This window comes from Cyclopterus lumpus, chromosome 20 (genome assembly GCF_009769545.1).
Source record: "Cyclopterus lumpus isolate fCycLum1 chromosome 20, fCycLum1.pri, whole genome shotgun sequence".
NCBI lineage: Eukaryota > Metazoa > Chordata > Actinopteri > Perciformes > Cyclopteridae > Cyclopterus > Cyclopterus lumpus.
This window is the reverse complement of record NC_046985.1, coordinates 4,144,522-4,154,629: the sequence shown is the minus strand read 5'-3', so window position 1 is coordinate 4,154,629 and position 10,108 is coordinate 4,144,522. Positions and strand designations below refer to the sequence as shown.

The 10,108-nt window shown below is 44.7% G+C and overlaps 1 protein-coding gene across 1 annotated transcript; it reads right to left on the bottom strand.

Annotated features, from left to right (window-relative positions):
- Positions 1–244: 244 nt before the first annotated feature.
- On the bottom strand, positions 245–9,277 carry zgc:112982 (uncharacterized protein LOC503771 homolog). Its single transcript, XM_034559811.1, has 11 exons — positions 9,046–9,277; positions 8,728–8,770; positions 7,538–8,248; positions 6,322–7,149; positions 3,258–3,427; positions 2,661–2,781; positions 2,393–2,465; positions 2,182–2,303; positions 1,669–1,777; positions 1,483–1,579; positions 245–325 (listed from the first exon to the last, which is right to left on the bottom strand). The coding sequence occupies exons 2-11, from the start codon at positions 8,760–8,762 to the stop codon at positions 312–314; spliced, it is 2,280 nt and encodes a 759-aa protein (XP_034415702.1). The 5' UTR covers positions 8,763–8,770; positions 9,046–9,277; the 3' UTR covers positions 245–311.
- Between the last annotated feature and the right edge of the window lie 831 nt (positions 9,278–10,108).

The window sequence follows — 10,108 nt, the reverse complement described above, 5'->3', positions numbered from 1 at the left end:
CGCCAGGCGGCAGAACTAAAGTCCACGAGCGTCATCCCGATTAAAAATATATTGATAACAACGGTTTGAAATCAAGATAAAGTCGATAAAGACAAAGTGATAAACGTGAACAGAGAGACATCGATATGAGAAAGACAGAAATAAAGGAAGATGGAGAGAATGTGACCTCTTCATCAGTCGGTGCTCCTCTTCTTCACAGTTTTATACTCCATAATCTTTTTTAAAATCAGCTTCTTTTTTTTTTTTATCACGAGCGGTTCTTAAAGACGAAAGCGGCGCCGTTTGATCGGAAGTTCCCCCCCGACGTCCAATCACCAGTTAGGACCTGAGAGAGAGAGAGGGAGGGGGAGAGGGAGAGGGGGAGAGAAGGAGAGACAGAGAGGGAGAGGGAGAGAGAGAGAGGGAGGGGGAGAGAAGGAGAGACAGAGAGAGAGAGAGGGAGGGAGAGAGAGGGAGAGGGAAGGAGAGACAGAGGGAGAGACAGAGAGGGAGAGGGAGAGAGAAGGGGGGAAAAGAGAGAGAGAGGGAGAGAGAGAGGGAGAGAGAGAGAGAGAGAGAGACAGAGAGGGAGAGGGGGAGAGAAGGGGGGAAAAGAGACAGAGAGGGAGAGAGAGAGAGAGACAGAGAGGGAGACAGGGAGAGAGAGACAGGGGGAGAGAGAGACAGGGAGAGAGAGAGAGAGAGAGAGAGAGAGAGAGAGAGAGAGAGGGAGAGGGAGAGAGAGGGAGAGAGAGACAGAGAGAGAGAGAGAGAGAAAACAACACAAGAGGATTTGTGGTGTGAACAGAGAAAGAAGAGAAGAAGGGATTAAAACGAGCTCCGGTAAGATTAGAAGCTGATCACCGGCGAGGGAAACGTGTCTAAAGGGTCAAAGGTCAAAGGGCCGTTATAATATATGATGATGTCTGAATAATACAAACCGGACAGCAGCTGCATGCTGGGAAAACTGTGTTGTGGATAACTAAAAGAACAATTATTTATTTAATTCAATTTCTATTTTTTTTATTATAATTTTTTATTTATTTATTCATTTTAATGTATAATTATATTTGTCAGGGATATAGGCGATTATGCAGATTATAACAGTGCAAGAAAATCTGTTTAATTTATTTCAACCACATTTGTAGTTTAATATCCTGACTTCTGTTGTCGTTTACAAATAAAAAAAGAAAGTGGGACAAAAATAAATATGATTACCGATTAACTATAATAAAAGCTATATTAAAGCAGATTTAAAACTATAATAAAACTATATTAAAGCATTAATAAAGTTATAATAAAGCCTATTTAAAGCTATTTTAAAGTTATAATAAAGCCTATTTAAAGCTATTTTAAAGCTATAAAGCTTTATTAAAGCTATTTTAAAGCTATATTACAGCTTTATTAAAGCCTATTCAAAGCTTTATTAAAGCCTATTAAAAAGCTTTGTTAAAGCCTATTTAAAGCTATATTAAAGCTGATGTGCCGGCAGTGGTCGGCTACCTGCGGCGCTGCTGCGGTTGTTCCTCATCGGCCCGAGCCGGCTGACGGGCCGAGTGTTCCGGCGCGGGGCGGCGTACGGAGCTCCTCTCCTCGGGCCCTGAAGAGACAGAAATTAAAAAAAAGGGTCAATGTCCCCCGTCAGGGTTCGGATCCCCGTGACCTTCTGACCCTCTTTCCGGCACTCACCACGTGACCTTCTCGTCTCCGGCTCGGCTCCTCCGGCCAGCCGGGGAAGCCGTCGTCGTCCTCCACCGGGGACGGCTCGTCCTGGTCGCTGTACTCGAACCCCGGCTCGCTGGTACGGAAACACACGGCATCATATTTTAATCTCACTTGCAGCTTTGTTTTGAAAAGCTAGAAATAAATAAATCCTATGCTTACTTAGCTTGAATGAATATATTTAATGCATCTTAATTTATCATCTTAAAATCAAATCAAAACACACTTTCGTAATATTTTTTTATTATTTAAAAATCTAATTATAGAAAAATCTTCCTTTATTTTCCCACTAAATCAACCAACTTTTCAGAAACTTTATTGTTTCTGTAATAAAGTCGGTGTTTAACACGAGCTGGAGGGATTCTAACGTTTATTTCTGATATAAAACAGGTCATTATCTGCAATGGAAGAATCCCATTGGTTGCTTGGGAGACGCTAATTTCCAGGAAAAAAAGGAAAAAAAAGAGGGTGAAATCCCACCTGCTTGGCCCCAGGGGGCGCTGCGACACGCTGCTCCCCGATATTGTGACTTTAACCCCCTCCAGCCGCTCCTGGCGCCTCCTCTCCAGGTCGTGCCTCAGGTCGCCCGGGCCTCGAACCGGCTGTCATCAACAACATCGACGTATTAAAAAAAAATTAAAAATAAAATAAAAGTCAGCGTCCTCGTGGTTATCAAGAGACGTCCGTTTACCTGCAGAGGTCCGAGTCTGGAGAACAGAGGCTCCTCGTCGTCGAGCAGAGAGTCCAGATTCAAGCTGAAGCCTCTGCAGGAGAAGAAGACGTTTGGTTTTCACGGCTTTACGATATTATTCATGCGGCACATTGAATACATTAAATATTAGTAAACACTGCAATTAAAAAAATCACAAAACTAGAGCAGGATAAAAACTAAACGATGGAAATGGAAACTTAAAAGTCTTCGTTGTTCTGTTGTTCTGTTTTTAAAAAAAGAGACGTACCGGTTTGCGCTGAAGCGCTCGTCCAGCGTCAGCTCCTCCGACTCGTCTTCGGCGTAAACGTCTTTTTGGGGCGTCGAGAATCGCTGACTCAGGGTGACGCCGCCGCCTCTGAAGTATTGCTCTGTGGACGCCACGGCAACGTCAGTACGGAGAGAAGTTTGAGAGTCTCTTCAGAGTTTAGAGACCAGTTCAAGTACCGAGAGAGACATGATTATATATAAATACATATAATTATATAGATATATAAATACATACATATATATATATATTATATGTATTTTTTGAGTGGAGCCTTTTTTGTGGTTCTGGAATTTTGCTTAACTACATGCGAATATACATTTAGTTTTATAAATGATCAAATCAAGACACGACAAATAAGGAGAGGAGAAGAGGAGAGGAGGGGGAGGAGGAAAGATGAAGGGAGGAGAGGAGGGCGGGGGGGAGAAGAGACAACGAGAGGAAATAAGGTGAGGCATGAAGAGTGAGAGAAAGCAAGGAGAGGGTAGGAGAGGAGACAAGAGGGTCATAGAAGAGAGGAAAGAAGAACATGAAATGCTCGAGGAAAGAGGAAAGGAAGCATACGAGTGTGTGACTGACCCTTCACCAGGTGCACCAGGGTGATGATCTCCTGGGCGAACGTCCCGGTGTGCGTGGACGACTCCCGGTACGTCCCGGAGTGCTCCAGCATGGGCAGGAAGTCCAGCCGCTGGCGGCCCACGTTGACCAGGTCTAAAGAGAGCTGCCGGTCCGAGGAGGAGCACTGGGAGCTGCAGGAGGAGCCAAACCAGCGCACACGTCAAACTGGTTCCCATCAAACCGATGGGCTCCGAGCCGAAGTCCGTACACAGAAGGAGGGTTTTATTTAGCGGTTTGTTTGTTTTAACGTCACACAGGAAGTTAACTTCATGTTCAGGTTCGACTGGAAGAAAAGTATGTGTGATGTTTAAGTCCTCAGAGTTAAGCTCCGTAACTCCTCCTGGCCTCTTGTTGCCGTGGCCACAACATTAATGTTCTAATGTCAGGTAATATTTGAGTGTTTTAACGGTAAATAACAACAACATAAAAAAGCAACACCGTCACCTTACCTGAAGAACTTACCTTTCCCGAGTTCCACATCTGATAAAGTTTAAACTATCTGAGCGGAACTCAAACAAAAAGGATTTCCTGCTCGAGACGATTTATTACATTTATTATTAAACGCCCCCCCGCCCCAAAAAAAAAAAATTAGATGACGGGGCCGTTCATCCCGGAGCAGCCTCCTTAAATATCGTATCGGTGTTTAACCACTTAAAAATAAAATAAACTTGAGCCATTTTGCTTCCCCTCTGATTTCTGGCACTCGTGAGAAAACGTCGAGAGTTTGAGGAGCAACGAACTTTAAGCGTTTGCTGCCATTTGATAAACAACTAATAAATAAAAACTACTTGTTTTGGGAGCGAGTAGATTTCCGATCCGTTGAAAAACATTAACGATGAACTAGATGTTGAATTAAAAAAAAAAAAGGAGGGGGAAACAGACAGTTCCTCCTCGTGGATGTTTCTAAAGACGTTCTAAAAGACGGGTGAGACAAACGTTGGGTGAAAGTTCACACTTCTGTTCTCCTTTGAATCAAATCTGGTGTCTTTGGTCTCAGTTCTTCAGGGGTTTATTTTCCTCTGGTCCGATATGGATCCGTTCCCCCTCGATTAGACGGATTACTTTTTGGAGGCACTTCTTATCAACTTCACACTTTCATTTCTCCATTTTTTTGTCGGTTCGTCTTCTTTCTCTTTTCAACACGACTCACGTTTATGTTCCCGGCTTCAATTCTTCTCTTTTCCTTTTTTTTAAAAATACTTGCGACATCAACTTCCTCGATTTGTGGATACGTTTGTTGTGTTCGTGGTTCGTTTCCAGCGCCGGTGACGCTGCAACCCGCTCCTTCGTCATCGTCACTCTTCGATTTTATTTCTTGTGACTTCTCAACATCGATGGTGGGGGTTTTTTTCGGTTTCACACGGCTTCAATTTCTCCTTTTTTTAACAGCGTTTATATTTATTCCCACGTCGATGAGGCTGCCGTCCATTCGTCGCCATGACGACGAAGTTCACGGGAGGTCAATCTCCCCAATTTTTCCGCATTGAAGATGTTTATTTTTCCCTTTGCAATAGAATTGATGAGTTTTCTGTTTATTCGGCATTGATGTTTTATGTTCTTTTGAGTTCTTCTTCGAACAACGTGAATGAAAACTGACGTCAGTGATGTCGTCGGTCCGACAGGTAAACTGATCTTCACGGTTCCCGTTCAATCAAAATCAACTGGAAGTGATTTATTTCCTCTCTTTTGTTCTTCTCCGCGTTCCTGACGTAAGCCGGACAAATCAAAGCGAAAGAAACCCCCTTGGTTGTCTGTCTGAACATTGAGGACGTGCTGTGAATCCTCCTCCAGAGGTAAGGTTGTAAGTAAATAAACGCCGTTCTTCAAAACGTCTTCAATCTGATCTTCTTAAAGCGACAGGCACACAGACTCCCAGCTCATCCTCACAGGCGACTTCAGCCACAACGTGTTTTTGAGCGTGTCATTTGTCTTCACTTCCTCTCGTAAGCGGCTTCTCTTTAGGTCCAAACATCGGATCTGGTTTGTGGACCAACGGCTCCCGTCGGAGACGCTCTCATCTTCCCGTCACGTATCCCGATTTGTGCCGTTAACATTTCCCCCGCAGGTCATTTCTTCCTTTAACGATTCCACATATTCAAATCTTTGTCTTCAGTCAACACCGTGTGCCGAAAATGAAACTGAAGCTTCTTCACAATGAGTTCAACCCGAGGCAACGACGTCCCGTCCATTTTCAGTTCAAAATAAAGTTAAATCAGAACCTTTTCTTGAGGTTCCCGACATGCTGAGGACTTGAGTGATGACGCACAGCAACATCCCTTCAAACGGCAGCTTCCAGGACAGAAACCGTAAACGACAGAACGAAAAGCCCGGTTCAGGTCTTTGCAATATGATCTTCGTAAATGTCGGATCCACTTCTGCAGCAAACTCCTCCTCACGCACATCAGCGTGATTTTGAAAGTCTTGCGTCCCCTGGTCAGCCTTTTCGAGGTGCTTGACGTTGGACTGAAACCTCTCATGTCGTCTTCTCCATCTGCCTCCCAGCGTGGGGCTGACATTTTGATTTAAAAAAGGCCAAAACACGGAGGAGAATGTAGACGTTACGATGCTTTTTTTCTGCCGGGCTTTGAATCCAGTCTTCTGGTGTTTCCCACTTTGTGCATCTCTCAAGATATGTGAGAGTTGATGGCCAGGTAAAAGTCCCAGCAGGTGAGTGCCTCCTCTTTTGTATGTAGAATTATAAAAAGGAATGACTTCCATGTGCTGCCACCTTGTATGAAACAAGGTCACTTTTCTCTTCAGTAATGAGGGAGCGTTTTCTGGTCTTCGACATTAACAGCAGCGACGGTGTCTCTTCTTGGTGTAAATACACGAAAAATGTTTCCTGACTTCACTGTTGGAAAAAAATTTCTGCAAGTCTTCCTGGTGGCGTGATTCAAAAAGAGCTCAATGAAAAAGTTGTTTTCTTCTTCCGTCAACAGCTTTCAATTAACTCATAAAGAGAAGTGTGAACTTTCCCCCTCTCACCCTTCAAAATTTGATTAGATTTTTTTTTAAAATACTCTACCTGTTATTGTTTACGGGTCGGCTCATGTCGACTTTGATGGTTAGCGTTTCCTCCGTTACGGCCATGTTGTTGGTTTTCTGTTCACTCCATCCTCGCTCCCTCTGACGAGGCATTTTAGGGTCCAAGCCGCTCCTCTGCAGGTGCCGCTGCAGACCTACAGGCCTTGAAGGTTCCCACTGTTGGAGCCCGTCTTCCTCATCCGCCCAATCGGGCTCCCCATCGGCGGGATCCTCGCAAGCGTCTCCCCTGAAGGGTCGGTACGCCGGTCTTTGCTCTTCACGAGGAAGATCTTGATGCCCCTGGGAGGACTGCTGTAAGCGCGGTTGAGTCCTAAGCGGTCCAGTCCTTCCGCCTTGGCCGCGACTGATCTGCCCTTTTGCCGGGTGAGGAGGACCACCCCTCCCCTTGTGGGTCGCTGGACCTTCTCGGTTGCCGTATCTCACGGGGTTCGGTCGATCTTGCGGCACGGAGTTCCTCTTAGTTTCATGATAGTTGGAGTCCCTCCAGGTATCTTGAAAATGGCGTCCTCTCGCGTCTTCCCGGTCATCCAACCTGCTTTCTGGCGTCCTGAAGCGTTCCTGAGACGAGCCCATCGGACGGGGGCTCCTCTGCCGGTCAAAGTCGGGGTCAGGGTCTCGCCGATCGCCAAATTCTTCCCACCGCGGCGGCTTTCCGCCGCCTGTGATGCCGTGATCGTGTTCAACGACGAGTGGTCCCGAGTGCCGAGTGCCTCCGCGGGGGAGGTTCCCCTGAATGTCTCCTCCAAACGTATCATTGGGGGCGTCGACCGAGTAACGCTGTTCCCCAAAGTCCTCCTCATTCCTGTACCTGTGGCAGCATAAGAGGAGGTGACATGGTTCAACAATCATTCATGCTTATTATTCAAACTTCACATCTGGTTTTAAAACGTTCATTTGACATTAGCTTCGGACACAGTCTACATCTAACATCTCACTTACGGATTTATCGCCTCTCACATGAGTTTATTTAAAACTACTTTCTGCCATTTGCAAAGAAGAGGTTGCAAAGCAAGAAGAGTTTAAGCCATGCAGACTACGAGTCAGACAAGCATGTTGTATTATGGAGAATAAGGTGTGATGACAAACAATGAGGATTTTTTGCGCTATGGGAAAATTAGAAAGATGAGAATCCTCTGCATTCTTCGTTTTCCTTTTTTTTTCCGACAGTGCTGCAAAGCATTTCTCTTAAAATTTACCCAAGGTGAGTGGCGTGATCCATTTCTCTCCTTTGCCTTTTAAAGGTGGGGTTCCTCTCCTGAAATGAATCCTCTCTTCGTTTGTCTCTGTTGGGGCCCTGTGCGGGCCTCCTTCCTCTTTCCCTACCTGCTCCCCCTCTTTGGTCTTCCAACCTCACACCAGGACTGAGGTCCCTGAACCTCCCTCGACCTCTGCCCTGCTCCTCCCTCCTCCAGCTGATCCCCGGCTGTTGGTGATCTGAGTGGGACCTCGGTGTCGGCGGCAATTTTTCCCTCATCACCCTCGGAGGTGACTGAGGCAACCTGTTTTCATATCTCTGAAAGAGCTCTCTAAACCCTCCTCTGCGTCTTTCTCCGTTCCCTCCTCCTCCTCCTCCTCCTCCTCTTCCTCCTCTTCCGCCTCCTCCTCTTCCATCTCCATCATGAAGCGGAGAAAGCATGTGGTCTTCATCAAAGCTCGTCCCACTATGATGTGGCGACGGCCTCCGGCGGTAGAACTCCTCTTGGTTTGGATGGCGTTGCTGCCCAAACTGACGGTCATCTGGGAAAAGAGGGGACCTCCTCTGGGCTTCAGGGTGCATGTCTTCCCCGGAATAGTTCCAGTGCTCTTCGGGATCTTCTCGGGAGCGGTGGCTCCTCTCCGACGGATCCCCGTTGAGATCTGAAACTACTTTGTGAGGATCAAAGTCTGGTTCGTCCCACGGAAACCTTCTGAAATGTTGAAAAAAAAGAAATAATGTAAGCATTCATTGTGATAAACACAAAAATAAGGTTGAAATTACTCACATATTGTATTTATTCAAAGACATAATATTTTTCTTGATAATTGTCTATTTATTACATTTATTGTATTGAACATTTCCTTTTATTAAAGATTAGGTTCATAAATAAAATGTCATCATTATATTTTCTTGAATATAAGTTGATTTATCATTATGTTTAAAGTTAGTTAGTTTCTACATTTGCATGTCTGTATTTTGTTGTATTCATTTATTTTTTACGAAAGAATAGAAATGTTTATGTACCTAAAACACTGAAACTCCATTTCAAGTTTTAATCAATTTATTGATTAAATTGATTTATTTTTCAATAAAATAAATAATTATCTCTTCATACTTTGCAGATAAATATTTAAAATATATGACAAAAATGTAAGTATTAGAAAACTATATAACAGAAAATGCAATTACCTGTAACGTGGCGATCCGGACCGCGGTCTTGACATTTGTCAACCTTTAAGGAACGGAGAGTGTTTTGGTTTAATAACATGACGTCATCATCTCTCGTCTTAAAGTACATGTTTTGTTGGTTTGTTGACAAACTTGTTCCTTAGCCACGAGCTCTATTAATTTTAGGGTGATGAGTTCCGGACCACGAGACAGATAACAGCGTGTTTTACATCATATACTTTTATATTAAACCCCCAAAACAATCAAAACATTATCAAAATACACAATAAAGTAAGCTAACTTTTAGCCGGCTAAGCTAGTTAGCTGTTCACGTCTCACCTTCGTCCTTGTCACGCCCCAGACTGTCACGCGCTGACTATCACGTGCTCACTTTAGCTACGGCGGAGACCGGAAACCCCAAAACACGCGAACTAACGGTTTGTACTTTCGGACTAAACACCTATTTACTGCCAAATAAAAACCCAAAGCGAGCCGAGAATTTCCCTTTGAAGGCTGCAAGAAAGAAATGGCTGCGAGACGATCATCACTTCCGCCGTGAAACTGTACCGGCGTGACCACTTCCGGCACGGTCTTTTCAGAATAAAAGTATTAGTTGTGTAAATCCGCAGTTCAGCGGAGACAGAAACCACATCAATTTGTTACATAATACATTGTGTAAATATATATCAAATGCTAATGTATCGAGGGTGGATGTTCTCATATATATTCTGAAAACGTAATGTGCTGCCCTCCCATTGGCTAAGAATGAACTCCCATTTCTCCTACTGTTCCTGCATCTTGTACAGTCTTCCATGCTGGGACGGACGGGCCCTAGACAAACCAATTAAGCTCCTAAAAGTATATATATATATATCATTTTCAAAACATATAATCATTTAATTTGCACAAACCAGGAAACACACATTAAGTCTGAAGTGAAACGGCCGAGGACCCATGAGGTCATGGAGTCCCTGAGGTCCTGGAGCCCCATGAGGTCCTGGAGCCGCATTAAGTCCTGCAGTCACATGAGGTCCTGGAGTCCCATGAGGTCCTAGAGCCGCATGAAGTCCTGCAGTCACATGAGGTCCTGGAGTCCCATGAGGTCCTGGAGCCGCATTAAGTCCTGCAGTCACATGAGGTCCTGGAGTCCCATGAGGTCCTGGAACCCCATGAGGTCCTGGAACCCCATGAGGTCGTGGAGCCCCGCGGAAAGTTGTCCACTACTTCATGTGTCCTACTTGTTCTGGAAGCTTTTTACTCGCACTTAAATCTGCATGTCACATCCTGTTAAAGTGCAGCAGACCGTGACGATGCAGAGTGATATTTGTACGTTAGATTGTAGTAGTTTGTGTATTGTGGTTAAATGAAGTAGAGTCATCTTCTCATAGACTTCTATACAACC

What these genes read in the sequence shown, in the direction of transcription:
- zgc:112982 (XM_034559811.1), bottom strand. Translation starts at nt 8,762, where the DNA reads ATGTCAAGACCGCGGTCCGGATCGCCACGTTACAG. An exon ending in TCCGGATCGCCACGTTACAG is followed by an intron (nt 8,249 to 8,727) that starts GTAATTGCATTT and finishes TCAACATTTCAG; the next exon opens with AAGGTTTCCGTGGGACGAAC. An exon ending in GATCACGCCACTCACCTTGG is followed by an intron (nt 7,150 to 7,537) that starts GTAAATTTTAAG and finishes ATGCTGCCACAG; the next exon opens with GTACAGGAATGAGGAGGACT.